Source organism: Apus apus, chromosome 1, assembly GCF_020740795.1.
Source record: "Apus apus isolate bApuApu2 chromosome 1, bApuApu2.pri.cur, whole genome shotgun sequence".
In the NCBI taxonomy this organism is placed as follows: Eukaryota; Metazoa; Chordata; class Aves; order Apodiformes; family Apodidae; genus Apus; species Apus apus.
Genome location: NC_067282.1, coordinates 88,170,696 through 88,190,628, shown reverse-complemented (window position 1 = coordinate 88,190,628; position 19,933 = coordinate 88,170,696). Strand labels below are relative to the sequence as shown.

Genomic DNA, 19,933 nt, shown 5'->3' with positions numbered 1-19,933 from the left:
TTTCTAGCAATGTTTGAACCTTGTTAGGTTTTGCTGTCACTTACTTCAAGTGTATCTTCAGGAAGTTCATGTTCTTAATAGAAATGCAACAAATCATTGATAACTGTGTATTACTAAATCAGCTCACTGGTGGCTGTAGAAAACAACATACATTGCATAAGAAAACTGTCAGAATGTCAATTTTTTTTTCCTTAACAAGCACTCCTTAAACAGAAGAAAAAAGAAGATCTGCTTTGCAATTTAGTTTTACATTATATTACACAATATATAATTGTGACTGACAGTAGTTAATATTTAGATATTGTTGATCTATGTGATGTGTCAGGTTTCAAGACTCCTAGAGAAAGCTTGAAAATACTTCTACAGTCAATGTAACCCAAAGAGTCAATATGCCCTGTGGATAAATAAATATGGTATTAGCTAATGCCCTAAATTAACATGCATTAAATTTCCTGCAATGGTTGTTTGAAACATAAGTCTTCCTGGATGGCAGACAATATTAATAACCTAAATTTTCAACCAACTGAGGTTTACTTGAATTACATTCTACAGACCTAAATTTCAATTATTTTTTAAGATCAAATAATTTTAACTCCAAAGACCATAGATTTTCACATAACATGGGTGGTGACCATAAGAACTAGCTAACCTTCTTTGTAATCCATTTTCAGGGCATAAAGTTGCACATTGGGTATAAATAACATGAGATCATAGGTCTAGCATACGTTTTTGAATTCCGTAGCCTCTGTTTTTATCTCTGTGGTATTAATCACTACTATTTGAAATTCAAGTTTCCTTGAAAATATTTACAGTTGCAGTTTGCTATGTATAAACATTTTTCATTTTACAGAAATGCACATACACAAAAAAACCCCACAGTCAATCTTGATACTTGGGATTAATATGTAATGTAGTATCTGATTACACAACAGAGAAAGTAAAACACCAAATCATATTAGCTCCACAAAGAGCTCTATGGAAATACAGTGTTTCTCTGTATTAGCACCAAGACAATGCTTCTGCTATTAGAAAAAGAGCTATGTATGTGAAGGAATATGGAAACACCAAATTTAGTTGTCTACTGAGATTTCAGAGTATTTGCTGAAAAAGTCACTCTCAACAAAAGCTTTAACTAAGCAGCAGTGAGGTCAGATGGAATCACAGAATGTCCCTGGCTGGAAGAGGCCTCCAAGATCATCCAGTCCAGCCTTAGACCTAACAGCACAAACTCACCACTAGACCATGTCCCTCAGCACCAGGTCCACATGCTGTTTAAAAGCCTCCAGAGATGGTGACTCTACCACTTCCCTGGGCAATCTATTCCAATGTCTGGCAACCTTTATGGTGAAGAAATGCTTCCTAATATCTAACCTAAACCTCCCCTGGCGCAGCTTGCATCCATTCCCTCTGGTCATATCACATGTCACCAGGGAGAAAAGGCTGTCCCCCTCAGGGACCCAGCACTTCATCTTGTTGAACCCCATACAATTAACCTTGGCCCACTGATCTAAGGTCCAGGTACAGACAAAAAGGCAATCAAAAAGAAAAAGAGGGAAGGAGCAAACCATCTGTTCCAGCCTGAAGAAAGGTTTCTGCAAATTGACAAAGTCTGTGCTGGTAAGCAAAATTCAGAAATGATCTAGAAAAGAGCACAAGTGGCAAGGTGAGCGAGTTTGCTTAGTACCAAGATAGACAGTGCAGTAGAAACATGAGCTGGCAAAGACGAACTGCCAGAAGGATCACATGGGACTGAGTGACTATGTAATAAGAAAGCTAAATTCAACACAGGTAAGTGTACAGTGAGGTACATGATGAACAGTAACCCCAGAATTTATAGAAAATGATGGGCACCAACCTAACTAGTACTCAAAACTTTGAATTTATGTCAGATAGCTCCATGTAAGTATCAGCTTAATGCATGAAGTTGTTAAAAGCAGAATAAAATAGTTAAGAAGAGAAAATGAAACAGAAAACATTATTAAAGAATCCTAGGGTACTTGGGCTCAGAAAGGACAGATGGAAGTCTCTTTTTGAACCTCCTGCTCAAAGCAGGAGGTCACCTGTGAAATCAGACCAGGCTGCTCAGGCATGACTTAAAGGTCTTCAAGGTTTGACAGAGCCTACACAGCTTCTCTGGGCAAACTCCACTCCCTGCCTGTCCTTATGGGGAAAAAACTCCTCTTATAGAGGCTGAATCTCCAATATCAACTTACTTGCATTGCCTCTCATCCTCCCAATATGCACTGCTGTGAAAAACCTGGCTCTATCTTCTCAAAGGTCAGCTAATGCAGACCATCCCATAGCTTCCAAGTTTGAATTTCTGACCTGTTAGCAGTTAATTAGAAACCTTTTCCATTCTCCAGGACCTTTCCAAGATGACAGAGAGTGTCCTTGCTAAGACTTAGCTCTGTTTACAGACAAAGTACAGAAGCTTATACTCAGTCTAGTCCTCAGGAACAGCAGAGGGAGCATCAAGCTCAGAGGGAGGAGCCCCAGGAAATTGACATCTTCCATCTTCAGCCCACCTCCCTCTTTTATAATGAGCATGATGTGAGTAGTGTGGAATACTCCTGTTAGTCAGTTTGGGTCAGTTGCCCTGACCCATGGGTCCCCGTGGACTTACATGGTTGAAGTTTCCTGGAGTAATCTGACCCAATGCTTAACCACTGCTCAGAATTCTTCTCCCTGAACTAAGTGCAGTGGTTTGGGAGACTTCATCAGTGAAGACTGAGACAAAGAAAGGTCCTGAGTACCTCTGCCTTATTTAAGCCTGCTGTTTCTAAACTACCTGCTCTATGCAGCCACTGAAGTGTGTACTCCTTGCTCAGCCTTTTATGACTACTGTAGCATCAAAACCTCTTCTTGTTACTCTAGACATCCCTTGAGGCATCAGCTCTAGATTAGCTTTCACTTTCCTAGCATTGCCCCTTCATGTCTGTGCAACCTTTCCAAACTCCTCCGCAAAAGCCCAACTCTGCTTCCAAATCCTTCCCATTGCCTGCTTGCATTGGAGCTTGGCCATGAGCTCCCTGAGCAGCAGAATGGACCCTTCTTGCAAGCCCTCTTTCCTGAGTTTCACTGCCTTTCAGAGCTGTCTCCTATTGGATCCCAGACACCAACTTCCTGAAGGAGAAGTCTGCTCTCCTGAACTCTAGGGTCTGTACCCTGCTAGTCCTTACTTGCTCCCATCCGGATCTTAAAATCTGCTATTTCATGGTCACTGAAGTCAAGAGTTTACTACATTACATAACAACATCTCCAGCAAGTTCTTCAGTTTTAGGGAACAGCAGATCCATCACCCCTAGCTGGTCTATCAGTGCTTGTTTCAACAAGTTGTCCCTGATACTCTCCAGAAATCTGGTTTGTTTGTGTCCTGCTCTGTTGGGACTTCCAGCAGGTGTCAGGATGTTGATTAAAGTTCTCCATGGAAACCACAGATCATGATCCAAAGATTGCCTTGCCTTTAAAGAAAGTTTTGTCCACATCTTTAACCTGAGGAGGGTGGTCTGTAACAAACTAACCAGTCTGGTACCTTTACCAGCCTCTCTTCCAAACCTGACCCATAGACTCTCATCTTAAACTGTCATCTTGTCCCACACAAGTAACACATACATTTGAGCTGCTCTTTCACAAGGGAAGCAATGCCTTGCCTTGTCATCCCTACTTGTCTTTCCTGAAGAGCCTGCATGTGTTCATCGTACCACCTCATAAATTCACAGTCCACTTATACCTTGAGAACTTCCCTGGTCCCCCAAAATAAAATGCTAAAAAGCAAGAAAAGATCTGGAGAACCACAACAAGGCAAATCACAGGTTAGATCAGAATCTTCATAGGCAACAACTCAGCAGTCAGTTCGGAAAAAGAGACTACAAACTTGTTGAAAAAGAGTATGACAGCAGTCCATAGAGCTGTAATGACAACTGTTTACTGTCTTGTCCACCACGAGACATGGAGGCCACCAGACCAAGCTAGTGGGAGCCAGGTGCAAAAACCAAACAAAAACAAGGTGGTTCTTCATGGAATAGGGAGCACAACTATAGAATTCCTACCCAAAGGGCCCTAGAGGTGCAAGAAGTTTGCAAGGTTCAAGGGAGACAATTACATAAAAGAGAGGGCCACTGGTGACTACCAACTAAACAAACTGAAAAGGACCAAGAAACTCCCCCAAGATGAAAGCTGTTGGAGGCCTGGATGTGTTTTAACAGAGAAGTATCATGCATAATCTTTGTGCTCCTCTAAGTATCCATTTGCAGAAACTGCTAGGCAGAACACTGATCTAAATTGACTCAGCTTGAAGTACAACAGCCATCACTATGAAAGTAACAATATTGGTTTATCTGAAGTGCTTCAGCCTGACAGAAATTTGTTAAGAATGGGTATTAAATATTTTATTTGCTTCCTCTCAGAATGTCAACTATGAAAAATTACAGCATGTGGAATTGGGTTCTGTTAGACTAAAATAAAATTTTCCCTATTGTATTCCAGCTTCATCTAGTTTTCTCTGGGTTTGAAAGCTTAGATCTACAGATTACTTACAGAAGCATACACAGACACAGCAATCACTTCTAAAGACATCTCTTAAAAGATAGATTCAGTAACTTTATGTACATGAAGTACTGATATTGGAACATCAGATTTCACTAGACAAGTTGCAGTATCTGTACTCACTTCCCAATTTATCCTATCTTTATAAAAAGGAGCTTTTAATTCACATCCATCTACATAAAAACCAACTAAAAGCACATATATTGGCTGTATTAGGTAAAACAACCCAAAACAGACAATTGCATCCACGTAAGACCTTCACTTCCCTCCTTCTCAGGTTTCCTTCTCTAGCGGTTATTCCTTCTTTTACCATATTCAGCTATTTTCTTGTAGCTATTCTAGTAAGCACTTGATGACTGAGGGTGTCATTTCCTACCTCCACTGTCAGACACCCCTTGCAGTCATCTGCATGCGTTCCTTTTTATATTAAGAGTCTGTTCCTTATATATAATCAAATTTTACATGTTTTTAGGCATCCACAATTGTAATTGATGTCAGCGTGAGCTGCAGACACCCAGGAACTTCAACCTTTTTGATTGGAAAAAACATTTTGAAGATTCACTTTGTTATGCTACAGTACTTTCTACACTTAGACTTACAGATAAACATGAAAGAAATGCAATAAATAGGTAAACACACAGAATCACAGAATCCTAGGGATTGGAAGGGACCTCGAAAGATCATCTAGTCCAACCCCCCTGCCAGGCAGGGTCACCTAGAGCACATCACACAGGAACGCACCCAGGCAGATTTTGAATGTCTCCAGCGAAGGAGATTCCACAACCTCTCTGGGCAGCCTGTTCCAGTGCTCTGTCACTCTCAAAATAAAGAAGTTTTTTCTGATATTTACATGGAACCTCCTATGCTCCAGTTTGCACCCATCACTGGACATCACTGAAAAAAACCTAGCTCCATCGTCCTGACATTCGCCCTTTATATATTTATAAACATTGATGAGGTCACCCCTCAGTCTCCTTTTCTCCAAGCTAAAGAGACCCAGCTCCCTCAGCCTTTCCTCATAAGGGAGATGTTCCACTCCCTTAATCATCTTTGTGGCTCTGCGCTGGACTCCTTCAAGCAGTTCTCTGTCCTTCTGGAACTGAGGGGCCCAGAACTGGACACAATACTCCAGATGCGGCCTCACCAAGGCAGAATAGAGGGGGAGGAGAACCTCTCTTGACCTACTAACCACCCCCTTTCTAATGCACCCCGGGATGCCATTGGCCTTCTTGGCCACAAGGGCACATTGCTGGCTCATGGTCATTCTTCTGTCCACCAGGACCCCCAGGTCCCTTTCTCCTACACTTGACTCCAACAGGTCAGTCCCCAACCTGTACTGGTACATGGGGTTACTCTTCCCCAGATGCAAGACTCCACACTTGCCCGTGTTGAATTTCATCAAGTTCCTCCCTGCCCAACTCTCCAGCCTGTCTAGGTCTCGCTGAATGACAGCACAACCCTCTGGTGTGTCAGCCACTCCTCCCAGTTTAGTGTCATCAGCAAACTTGCTGAGGGCACACTCTGCTCCCTCATCCAGGTCATTGATGAAAATATTGAACAGCACCAAAAAACATCTCATACAACGGCCTCAACTTCTCAGAAAAACAGGTATCTTCAGTTATCCACTTAAAATAACTTACCTCACTTGAAATACAATTAAGAGTATACACAGCTGATCAAAGACAGTGCTTACCTGAATGACAGCACTAAACCAGCACGTGTTGCCAACATTCTTTAATCCTACTGGACAGTTGTCTTGCCGCTTCCGATCATAAGGGTTTGGAGAGTCACTCCATACCTCTGGATGTGTCCTCTTTAAACTCGCTTTATTTTCTGCAATACTGGCTTCTAGAACTCTTTGGGAACAGAAGGGAGGGAAAAACGTGAGAAAAAAACAACAACAACGAAAAAAAAGAGACACAGTAAGTCACCCTCAGTTACTAACACAGACATCTTGATTACATCATTTGTTAACTTATTGTTGCTGAACTTGGCTTTGAATTCACATGCTACAGTGTCTTCAAAAGCAAGATACTATTTAACTTTCAGGTATGTTAATTGATTCCATTACCTTTTGGAAAAAGACACCAGTGAGTGAGTGAGTGAATCTCCTGTGAAAGCTCTAGATACAGGAGCCATGTCTGTAAATCATCCATTATTTAAGAATCAGATTCAAATAGGATGGAAAATGAGAAATTTTAGGTACCACTATTAGTGTAGTGCTTTCATCTACAAATACTTTTATTGGTACACAAAGCACAAAGTCACCAATATTTCATTTACTGACAGAAAACCAAAGCTAGCTAGGCAACTTTCAAAAATGGAGGAAGCTTTTTTAGTTTCCATTTTTGCAGCTTATATAACTGCATTTATTGCTTTACATAGCAAGTAATTACTTTATGAGCCATGGAAAGACATCTTCCCACAATTTTTCAAATGCCAGCCAAGAAGTTAATTGCACGTTTCAATGACCACAACGTTTTGCAGGAAACTGTTCCTGAGTGATTTATGCTGCTGTTTCACATGACAGTAAGATGTATTTGTGTTATGCTCCTAAACTCAAACTTCATTCAATACAGTATTTGCTTATCAGCACACAGCTTCAGCCTGGTGACAAAGAGGTAAAGATAATTTGTGGTAGCCACAAAATCTAAATAGAAAGATGGAGATGGATATATTCAGGTCATATAACATTAGCTCTAATTATTGACACAGTTACTATTCCAAACCATCTAGTTTGAGTACCATACAAAAGGTTGAGCTGCTGTTGAACTATGTTTGCTAAGCACAAGAGCATTTCACAAGCTGTGTGGTGTGAGAAGCATTGAAGTAGTCCATGCAGCCTGAAGGGTTGCCCCTTTCAGTTCTAGGTTCACTAAACATCAAAGAAACACAGATTTAGGCTAATCTGTAAATGGAGCTCCTAAAGGACAGTGTTTGAACACCCTAGGAAAAACAAAGGCATGGGAGGATAGGAGGGAAGGGGGGAACAACTACGTAACTTCATCCACCCATTTCCTAACTGTAAATTTTTGTTTCAAGATATGCTCTTGTCAAAGCAAAAAAAGATATCTTACAAGATACACAAGAACTATGAAACATTGTACTAATTTACTGTAGATAACTGCTTTGGGGGACATACTCATTTGTTATTGCTACTTCTTTTGGAAAAAAAAAGCCACAAAAAAACAGCATTCAGAACTTGTGAGACCGCTTTTGCATCAACACATCTCAGGAAGAACCTAAAACTTGTAATTTCCTAAGGATTAATCCATTTCTGACATTTAGGTTTTTACAGATAACCTTGTAAACAGCACTGAAAGTACAAGCATATAATCTTCTAAGACTTTATGCTCTGGCATCTCTCCAAACAATGCCCAGGGATGGAAACCAACTCTTCAGTAGTAAAAGACTCTTACAACTAGCAATGATAACATCTCCTAAGCAAACCCCAAATTACAAAGAAACAGTCAAACTACTCTCCCTTCTCACTGGTATAATCCTTCAAGTGTTAGATGACCAGTGTATCTTTTCTTCAAAAGTAAAAATTATTTGATGGGGACATTAAAAATTAATTCAAAACAGAAGTCATACAGATTTCAAATAATTTCTCATACAGGTAGACTTACTTAAACTCGTTTAAACTGAATTGAAGGGACCTTTAAAACTGACAGGAAGACAGTTCTGTCTCAGACTGCAGTAAATTCAGAATGATTTTGTAACAAGACTACAGTACCTACTCCATACCACTTTTGTTTCAGGGAAACGATCTATTTTTTTTCCCCCCAAGCTCAAGAATTTTTCAAGATATTTCAAGATTCAAGTTCAGAAATATATATATTCTCAAACGGAACAGTTCCCTGATCCCAAGGGTGTAGCCATTTACCTTAATCAACCTACCAGAATGTTTCCTTGTATTTGTTTATTTCTTAAACAGGTGATGGATTTACTCATCTCTAGCTCCACCTCAAAACTCTTTCCATGTCATAACAGAGTATTTGATTCTCAAAACTTCATAATACTTTTCCTTAATTTTACTTATAACATTATCTGTCCTCAGAGAGCTCGTACAATAGCGGCACAGTCTATGTGCCAAACTCATTTTCAGCCATAATGACAGCTGTGATCCAAACTGAAATAAAAGTGAGCACAGTAAACAGGAACTTAACGATCAGATCAAAGGCTATATAAATAAATGTATTTACCAACATAATGAGTATACCTCTTTGACAAAATTCTACTCACGCATTGCTCTCAACAAAACAAGCATTCTTCCAGATATTTAGTACAAAGATTTAAGAATGCTGATCAGCAGCCAAAACATCCTCTTTGTGACCCTCAGAGCCCACAGCAGCAGAGACATAAGCTACGTGCAGGATATGGCATGTCTCTAGCCTCACAGGACCAAGGGCTTCCCTACCTCCAAGTGCCGGAATCTTGTTTGGAGGGAAACTGGAGTAAGAATTAGTTAATGCCAGGCTTGGCATGGGACTTGAAAGCCAAGTTTTATTTCTCTCTGTAACAAGCCGGGTATAGTCAAGAAGCTTTGTAGAGCTGCTTGCATGGGGCTAGCCAGACAATACCTTGGGCAAAGCAGCCCACAGCACAAAAGTTCAGCCAAACCAGTTTGAGGAAGCCCACTAAACAATATAACAGAAAAGCCCATTCTGGCAGGCTACTCTGCTAAAAGAACAAGGAAAGGTCTTTATACTGCAGCCATCTTATAGCTGGACATGCAAGAGTAGCCCCAACCCTACCTCCCTCCCCAGTTTCACTTTTGCCCTATACACACAAGGCTTAAAAACAGTGCAGAGTCCCCAGAAGTTTCAATTACAATATTAAAATTTAAAAAAAAAAACAACAAAAAAAAAACACCCCACAACAAAAGAAACCCAAAACCAGCCCTGGGGTTGTGCACATCATTGTGCACTTACAGTATGGGCTCTTATTTTCAAATGGTTACTACCCTAGGTACAACATACATCAACTGATCTCTCTTTTCAGTCCTATATTACTAGTTTCCCCAGTAAAGCCCTACCTGGGCAGCCTCGTTTAACCCATGAGAAGTAATAAAAACACGGAAAACTTCTTCATTTTTGGAAATACACAGACCAGGCACAATTCTTTGGGAGATTTAGAAAAGGAACAGTATAAAACTTGAAACGTGCCATGTACAAGATTTTCAGCTTGGACACTTGGACATTTTAGCTGCTCTCAACACATAGCAATCAGATCTGTCCTCATTAAGTAGCACAAGGCCATTACATTCAGGAAGACAAATTCTGTGTGCATTACAACTGTAATTATGCAAGTCAAGAAATGCCATTAATGCTTCCTTGGAAACCTTAACAATACCAGTGCAAATCAGGTTCAAAACCATTATGAATACCTTTGGAAAAAAAAAATTGTTCATACCAAAAACTATTTAAATATGCACAAATCCTACATCTATAAAAATGAAATATTTCCATAGTTCAATTTGCTTGTTATTGAATTCCTACTTGATTTCTGCTTCTTATTTAACTTAGAAAAGCAAAAGTAAATGGCTGCAGCTTGACTTGTTTACAACCACAGTGTTCCAACTCTTTGTGTTGAGAAGTTCTGCACAGATTCTGTGCTTTCTATTGAAATGTCAACATTCTTCTGTAGGGTGTTAACTACAAAGCGACTTTTAAATTATTTTTTTTAAAAAACAGTCATAAGTCTTGTCCTTAAGGAAACAGTTCAGATCAAGAATTTGGAACTTCCTCTATTTGTACAACTTGGACATAATTTGTCATCAATTTAGGCTGCATCTTGGTATGTAACTGAGTTGATATAATACCTCAATCCTGCCAAAACGCCCAAGATTCTCACTCTTCCCTGCCTCCATTCATAAGCAAAGTCCCATTTCCCTTTCTTGTGCTATGATACACTTTGGATCTTTCAGCGAGTATTTCTGTATAGTTTGGGGAGATTAATTCATGCAACAAACGCTCTGAAGAACATTACAGCAATTATTGAAGATGCAATGCAGTGCACAGGCCATATCCCCCTTGGTAGCAAGAAGCTCTTAATTTGGCATGTGCTGTTCTGGGTAATCCTGCCATCAAATACACATCTCTGTTTTATAAAAAGCCCAACACTTTTCTCTGTATACAACTGAACAGATTGTCTACATAACTTTATATATTCAGAGGAAAAAAAAATGGCACACTGTATTATTTTCTGCAACCAGAAAAAATACACCATAATTTACTTATGGGCTAAGAAGTTAAGATAAAAAATGGCTTTTTAGTCCAGGAAGTAAACAAGTCTACAAGAAAAAACTTAAAAGTTTAGTGTCTCCCAAATTGTGAGCACAGCACAAGAGTCAAAGCTTGGGGAACGAAAAAAGGAAAAATATTTTCATATCCAGAAAAAGATGCATCTTTTTGAGTGCCTGCCTAAATCACAACTCTGTAATTATGACAATTCTGACCTTCAAAAAGGAACATGCAAGAGCTAAACTTCTGAATCAGAACTGGACAGAACTTCCACCATAATCTTGCATACATGCACATACAGAGGTCTTGGAAAAAATAACACCTTAAAATCTTCTTCCAGTTATTAATGAAAATATAAAACCCTCTCATCCCACCTTTCTCACCTAAAGTACATCATCTTAAACTCATATAACAAGATGGCTTTTAGTCACAAATGGTGGGACAGAGGGTATGTTTATTCTCAGAGTTAGTACATCTATTTTTTAAAAGGAAAAAGAAAATTACTGTGAATCAAGTAGCACTCTCCATATTCTCAGAGTGGGACTTCTCTGATAAGCCATGTAGTTTGTCAAATACAGTGACTGAGGAAAACGATTATCGTGATGAATCTCCCCCATCTAAATAACATTTTTATTAAATGTCTTTTAAAAGGAGGCAGTGCTTAACCTTCTAACACATGGATCAAATCATTGCCATTTCCCCTAGAACAAGGCCTGCCACAAATGAAAAAAAACAAACAACAGCCCTCCCAAGGTCAGCCACAGATGAAAAAAATCATCCCTCCCACACAACCCAACACTCAGGCTTAGTCCAAGTCCCAAATATTTAAAGATTTTATCTCTATTTACATATAAACACATATTGTATAAAAAGTTATTGCAAAAATCTGATCAAAAGTTAACTTACAGACTCTTACCATGCCCAAGTTGAGAAAGTTAAGTTAATAAAATTTTAAACCAAGAAGTTAACATAACCCAAACCTTATAAATCCTATTTGTTAAATAAGCATCACTACGCGTTCCCTCAATCTCAGCCTTAGAACAGAAGTAAGAAAATATTATTGTAAAGAGAACACTGCAAAAAATAGGACAAAGACTTTATTAGCTTAATTATATCTTGTTTTCATTGCTTTTTTACCTGATAGACAACATAGAGTTTTGGGTTTTGGTCCTATTTAGATATGACCATACATCCTCTATCTCCATCTACTTCCTCAGTATTTAAATAAATACATCAACATGAAAAATACTATTAAGTCCTAGCCCACACATATAGACTATTTTTCGGTGTAGAATACACAATACATTAAAGCAACATCCTGCAGCCAGGCATATTAGTAGCACAAGTCAAAGTAAACAAGTTATTCTTTGTTAAATTATAAGTTAAAAAAGCAATACAGGCCAATCTCCAACTCTTTAATTTAATTTCTGCTTTACATAAGTTGTTCGTTTACCTGCTAATGGCTTGTTCCTCATCTGTTATTCCAGTCTCCCTGAATGCCCTGTTTGATTCCTCCAAACTCAAGGCAATTGCCCTCTGAAGATCATCTTTATCATCTCCAGTGAGATCAATCACATCTGAAAAGCAAAACTATCTTTCTCAAAATTAAAAATGAAACAGAATGAAAGGCAAGTCTTACTGTAGAAGAGAGAGAGCCCACATGGATTGCTAAGAACCATTCCAATCGATCCCTCCTGTGCCCTGTGCTCTTCTCACCACTAACCCTGCTAACGGCTCCCTTCCACGTCCAAACCAGATAGAAACCTCAGCAGCTTGCTTTTGGCTAAGGTATGATGGGCAACAGTCTTCCTTCCTCCTAATGATCTTAAGTTTCAGAAAGCTATGGGACAAATTTAGGAATCCAGGATTTCTGAAAGCCATCTTAAAGCAATACTCTTAAATGTATTACTTTAGCTATTGCTATCAGTTGCTTACAGGAAAAACACGATGAAGAAAACCTTCTCTTAAAAAGGATACCATACGCGATCGAGCATAGGTTTTTTCCCTCCTCAGGGAGGAATGCGTGCTGAGTTTTCCCAATACAGCCCCAAATTCTATGAATAATTCTGTGCACTGGTGAGCCAAATACTTTCACACAGTTTCATAACATGTGGGAGAGTTCCTTACTTACCCTAATGCTTTTATATCCTGTCTGTGCATTCCTTTTCTGAATATATTTCAATCCAATTTCTGTCTAGTGAAAGTATCTCATCTCAACAGAATTGAAAAAACATATACTGACGTCAAAATGAGAATCCATACTTGGACCTGGGGGGAATACTGGATGGGCTACTGACTGGGTACTGAAGATGAAAACAACCCTACTTCTGTCTTCCTTTCCAGCCTCCATTTTCTAAAGAATCAGATACTAACATCCCCCATAAACCTCCTCATTTCCTAAGGGTAGGGACTGCACTCCCCACTCCTGAGTCAGGAGGGATTTCACTAACCACATCACGCCATGACACCAATCATCCCCCCCATTGGGCACAGTCACGCTTCCTGAGCAGCCAGGGCCAACAGGAATTTCCATCAACCGCACAAGACATTCAGAAAAGCCGAGGTTGTTGCTTAGCATGATTTCAAGGGCCTGAAGTCTCACTTTGCAAGTCAACCAGATAAAGAGAGGGGGAAAGCGCAAGAGAGACTTTTGTGTGCAATATTACACAGTCACACATGGACCACCTGGTTGGTTTCAGTGTTTCTCCTCCAAGGCCAAAGTTTACCCAAAGAGCTATGAAAGGGACTATCCTCCAGCCTGAGGTTTGGACATTAGAAGCTAAAAGACTCTGGAAGAAAGAGATACAATGTAAAAACTGATGATTGCTAAAAGAGACATAAGCAACTTGTCTGCATTTCTCCTCCCACAGCCTGCTCAATTACTCATACCCAAACTGCTTCTCCATCTAGCTCCTGACTTGTATCCTGGATGGGCTAACTCACTGCAGAGACAACTTCCTCTATTTCCCTGGGCTTACTTAGCTGTGACATTTCTCACTGGATGGAAACAAAACACTGAATTTATGATACAAAAATCATTGCCATGGCTGTATATGAACAGCAAATGGGATGACGTGCTCTCACAGAAAGCAGAAACTGAAATGAAGATGTAGAAGAAACTTTTCTGTTAACACCAGTATCTTAAACTAGTTTGCAACTTAGTCCTTTCTTCCCCCAAATAAAGATGGCTTTTATTTAGTGAACCTTTAACAGAAGCACTCTGCCCAGTTTACTTTGAAGGCAAATCTGTCATTACTTGAAAGTATGAAAAAATGCTATGACTGCAACTGCAGCACTTCATGATTTTATTCTTAAGACTTTTATAGTCAGCTCAGATCCCTCAGTATATGAGAAGGACAGTTCAACTCAGATGCCGGAAATTCTCCTTCAGAAGTACTAAAACTATTACAAGAACCACCAGCAGAAATCTCACCCAGAGAAGTTCTGATATATGAGCTGCCATGTTGAGAACAATGTAATTTGGGAAAGAATAATACCTCAGCCTGGGTCACACATAAGCACAGCTTTGTTCCATAGCCTGAAAGCAGGAGAAAGGCTAGAAAGGTGGACAGTGATGACAGCACCCTGAGAGCATACAAACTACCTATTATGCTCTAAAATGCGATGCTTACATTGGATTTTCTACCCATTTGCAGGTAGTCACAAACAAGCATCTTAGCTCCACTGGAGACAAGCTGTTTTTCTGCAAGTAGAAATCATGGTTACAACTGAAGATGGAGTAAGCTTTAATCCAGCAGCAACACATGCTGATGGAGAAGCATGGGACTACTCCGATCACCTACTTACAGAATATTCCTTTAGCTAGTTTCTAGTCAGAGTGATGAAATTCTGATATAATAAAGGTTAGATCAAGAAGCCCCTTTATATGGGCAGTATTTTCCAGAAAAGAACTCATATTCTAGCTGAAAGTTCCGTAATTAACAAAAGCTCTCATTCTTATTAAAAAAAAATTATACATAACTCCAACTCCCACTGTCACTAAACTATTCAACATCTTTGCACCTCTCTAGTTCCTTAATCTTTATTAATCTATACTATGACCCTATACATTTGGAAGTTTATTGCCATTCATATTACCAGGGATTGTATCATTTTAATACTCAAACACCAAATCCTTGACTTCTGTTTGCTTTCAGAAAGCAGATGAATACATATGTTTCCTTTGGCATGCAAGGGGTTGAGAGCAGATAACACAGGATTCTCTTTAGAAATGTTGTTTTCCCATATACATTGTTCCAAATCTGCAGGAAAAAGGAAATGCACTGAAGACTGGCTAATAGATACTACCACAACAACAGACTTGCAACTCACTTTTGTCATGGAGGGTCTATCTAGCATAACTTGCATCAGAAAAATAAATTTCTAAGTATCAGCTGATCCAAGGTAAACTACTCCATGGAAACTTCTACTTTGTAGCAAACGTGAAATAAAAATGTTTTGGACATTTAAACTGAAGTATTTTAGCTCATGTTTCTGTACTTGGAGCAGGTCCAACATCATCTTCAGCATCTCAGGTGACGCAGTAACTGATTAATCAGCAACTGTTTACATATGAGTTGAATCCTAAATCATAGGATTATCAAGAGGAGGTCTCCATAAAAGTCATAACAGAAGGGGAACAGACTAAGACTAAACTCTTAAAAAAAATTTAAATGTATCAGCTTGTCATGCAGTTTGCATTCCTGTCAGTTGGTTATAGATTATACAAATGCACATATACTACATGAAATTCATGCAGGGTTCTTTTTTTGTTTCCTTTTAAAATATCTTCCTGCTTTGTAAATTATTACATGGGGATTTTGTGATTTCTGTTTTTAGTGCAAATTCATCCAATTTTCAAGCAGTTATTCTACAAGTATGATCCCTCTGCCTTCTCTCACAATCATTAATAAAATCAACATTAAGCAGGTTTTAAAATACTTATTCACTCTTCAATTTTATAGTGGTAATGCAAACCTATGACTTCTTTTTATACCGATTAGTAGTGGAATTCATTTGTGAAACTGATCTACTGAAGTTTTCTACCTGACCAACTGATTTCTCTGTTCAATGCCTGAGTTTGAAGGAAAAAAAGCTGACTTTTATCCAAACTATTTATGAGACACATGAATTGCCTATGATAGGCAGAAGGATGCATTTCATAGAGGTATTGATAATAATGCCACTTTTCCAAATTTATAGTTACCTGGCTTTAATTTACATATGTCGATTTTGTAATACTCTTCTCATTTAGGCCACAGAACACTTCAGTTCTCACTGGCTCAACCTCATAAAGGTATTTCTTATTGTACACCACATTGCCTTAGAAAATGCTAACGTTCCTAAGTCATGACTACTAAATAAACAAAAAAGTTTGCTTCTGACAAAATGCTTTATGAACTAAGGAACTGCTCATCAAAACTGTCTGGCTTAGTGCGTTCATGATGTTCATTCAACTAAATTAACATGCAGAAATATTCAACTCTTTTAATAAGAAATGTATTTTTTGTTTACAACACTATTATATAATAATGTGTGCTTCTGGTACATAAGATCCAGAGTTTGACATCGTTTGCAATTCTAACAAGGTAATTTTATGTTGTATATTGACATTTGTGACAAATATTCTCATGTATATATAGCAAATGCAGACTGTATCTATCCACCCCCACATACTTTCTTTCTTTTCTGAAAAAACGTATCTGTTTACTTAGGAAGTTTCTATCATCATTTAAATAAGTGGTTCTTACTTGGTAATTGTCTAGGTCATTAAAATAATTACTGTGTTATTGACTTTCAACTTCAATACCAGGAGGACAGAGAAGAGGGACTTTAAACTTTAGTAGGCTGAGAAACTCAGCATGAGGGACAAATCTGAAGTAGCAGTTGAATCCTGGGATAGGCAATAAACAACCACAGCGATGAAACTGCTGGCACAGGGAGAGGAAAATAAAGGAGCAGGCCTGATGGGTTCAATGGACAGGTGCCAAGTATGGAAATCCAGCAGCAAGACCCCTAATTTCAACACACCAACCATATAAAAAAAATAAATGAAATTGAGACTATATCAGTTTTATTACAACCAGAGCTAAGCACGATCCTATATTCTACAGTCTATTCTGTAATGTTAAATGTCATTATGGTCTTGGGCTCCCACATGAAGATTTAAAGGTATTTAATTGGCTGTATATGCCAATTTTGGTTAAAATACCATCCTAGCATCTACTTAGTCAACCCAAATAGCTCTACTGATGAAAGAGCTAGCAAATGTTGGCAACCACTACCTTACAGGAACTTCCTCATCTCACTTGCAGTTGCACTGTCCTCGGATAACACCTTAAAGTGATCGTTCTCATACTGACAAGGATGGGAAGGAGAAAGGTAGGCACGAAACAACTGAACAAGTGAATCCGTAAAATGAAAGGAGGACCTCAAGGTACAAGGCTCCTGACATTCTGAAGCAAGGACCCTGACAGGCCAAGCTGGAGACACTCCCAGGAACTTGGATGGAGATGACAAAAACAACCCCTGTAGTGGAAGGGATGTAACGAAGATACATAGCGATATGCAAGTTAGGAGGTGACAGAAGAAACTAGTGTCAAGTTATACTCATAGAACCAATAAAATACACAGCTATAGAATGAGGGCTGACCAGAACTTGTGCCAAGAAGGCTCTGAGAGCTACAGCTGATTTATGTTCAACCTACAACGCATATTATCATAGCATTGAAGAAAATATGAAGTGCTACACTGAGGCATGCTGTCAGAGGACTACAGGGACATTTATATTCACCCATTTTTTCCTAAGAACTCAGCTGAAGTTTTGGTTATTGTTTTGACTGCCACAGTTCATGAAAAATGCAGAACCATCAGAGATGGTCTAGAAGAGAAAAAAAATAAAATTGCAAAAGGTATAGAAAATGCATCCTAAGAATTGCAAAGTATTTGGGCTGTTCAGTTTAGATCTGAGAAAAGTCTGAGTGGAAGCTATGACACATCATCTTCAAGCATGCAACACTTCATGTGAGGTAGAAGGAATGAAATATTCCATAATCTCCACAGGGTATAGTACAAAGTATAAAGGACTTAACCTGAAGCTAGAGGGACTGAGGGAAGGCATTAGAAGCCTAAATGTAAGGACAGTGAAACACCAAAACAAATTTACTATGAACTTTTCAGAGTCTCTAGAACAGAATGTTTAAGAAGTGCTATATAAACATTACCTGGGGAGGTTTTAGGGAGTTAAGTGTACCTCACCGGAAAGGGTTGACTGAATGACACTTGAAACCTATCCAAAGGCTCAAATTCTAGAAACAGAAAGATATAAAAGCCAAGTTCCCAGAACCAATGAAGTCTACAACCCTCAAGTTGGTGTCTGTGGCATTTTGTAGTTACACAGTACTATGCCCTAATAAAAGAGTTTTAAATCTTTTGTTTCAGCCATGGAATGTGCAATTGCAAAAACTAGTAATTCAGTTTTAGTGAAAAAGAATTTTGAGTTTTCAAAAAAAGGGAGGAAGATAATTTGTCTTGACAGCTATTTCATTTGAAGACAATACAACTTCTAAAAGATGTCTTCTCTTCATTCTGCTGCTTCCTTTAACCCTGGCTTCTGCAAGCTTCTCTAATAATAAAAAAAGAAAGTGGATATATACTTAGCAGTGGAACAATTCTGTCACACAGCCATAGATGAAAATACACTAAATTACTTCAAATGGAAAAAAGGCTTCTAGAAAAATCAATAAAGTCAAAATATTACAAAGTACTACTAAACTTGTTTTGCTTTAAGTGCAGTGCCTAGGATTCATGCTACAAAGACAAACATTAAAATGATGAAAATGTTCATTTGTACATTGCAACCCTAATGCTTATGCACTTTCTGCTCATTAACAGATTGCTGAAAGGAAAAAAAAAACCCACCCAAAAGAGTAACACCACCTTTCCAAACAGATCAGATTAAGCATGCATCAATTGACATGAAAAAGCTACACGTGCAGGTGCTTGCACATGCCATTTTGAACAGGCAAAAAGGCAATCATGAATAACACTGATTGAGCAAGTCAGCCTTTGGTTTTAGAGATGGAGTAAATTTTATAGAAACTCATTAATATTGTTTGCAGCTGCTGAAATGCTGCATTTGCCAATAAGAGAAATCAGGTCTCTTTACACCTCCTTACATTTGGAATGCAACACTAACAGCTGAATGACCACTGTCACTTCGGGAAGAGCCAGTGCACAATCCAGGATAATCGGTGATTGTTAAGTCATATGTATATGTTCTTATTTTACCCCTTAACTAAGTAACCACTTTAAAGAAAAAGTTTTAACATTGGGCTATAAACTGGCTGTATGGCTGGGCCCAGAGAGTTGTAGTCAAGGGAATTAAATCCAGTTGGTGGCCAGTCACTAGCAGTGTCCCCCAGGACTGAGTTCTGGGGCTGGTCTTCTTCAATATCTAATCGATGATCTAGATGAGGGGATCGAGTGCTTCTCCTCATGGGAGATTTTAACTACCTTGATATCTGCTGGAAGACTTATACAGCCAGCCTTTCACAGTCTAGGAGGTTCCTCCAGTGCACTGACGACAACTTCTTAATGCAAATGGTGGACAAGCCGACTGGAAGAGGAGCGCTGCTGGATCTTGTGCTCACCAACAAGGAGGGCCTTGTTGAAGCAGTGGTGGTTAATGGCAGCCTTGGCTGCAGTGACCACGAGATGGTGGAGTTCAGGATCCTGTGTGGGAGGAACAGAATACCCAGCAGGACCAGAACGCTGGACTTCCACAGAGCAAACTTCGGCCTCCTCAATCAATTGTTAAGGGAAGTCCCATGGGACAGAGTGCTAGAAGGTAAAGGGGCTCAAGATAGCTGGGTAACATTCAAGGACCACTTCTTGCAAGCACAGGATCAGTGTGTCCCAATGGGTAGAAAATCTAGTAAGGGAGCTAGGAGACCAGCGTGGTTAAAAAAGGAACTGCTGGGCAAAGTCAAGAGGAAAAGGAAAATCTATAGATCATGGAAGGAGGGGCTGGTCACTTGGGAGGAATATAGGACTGTTGTCAGAGAATGTAGGGAGGCAACCAGGAAAGCTAAGGCCTCCTTGGAACTTAACCTTGCAAGTCGGGTTCAGGACAATAGAAAGGG

At 39.1% G+C, this 19,933-nt stretch overlaps 1 protein-coding gene across 2 annotated transcripts in view; it reads right to left on the bottom strand.

The window, feature by feature from the left end:
* The window catches only part of USP25 (ubiquitin specific peptidase 25), a 97,903-nt gene that overhangs the window by 50,087 nt on the left and 27,883 nt on the right, over positions 1-19,933 (bottom strand). For both annotated transcript variants that reach the window (XM_051610257.1, XM_051610261.1), the window contains exons 4-5: positions 12,244-12,367; positions 6,239-6,401 (exon numbers count right to left, since the gene is read on the bottom strand). In XM_051610257.1, the coding sequence (XP_051466217.1) occupies positions 6,239-6,401; positions 12,244-12,367 (287 nt within the window). The remainder of the gene's footprint in view (positions 1-6,238; positions 6,402-12,243; positions 12,368-19,933) is intronic.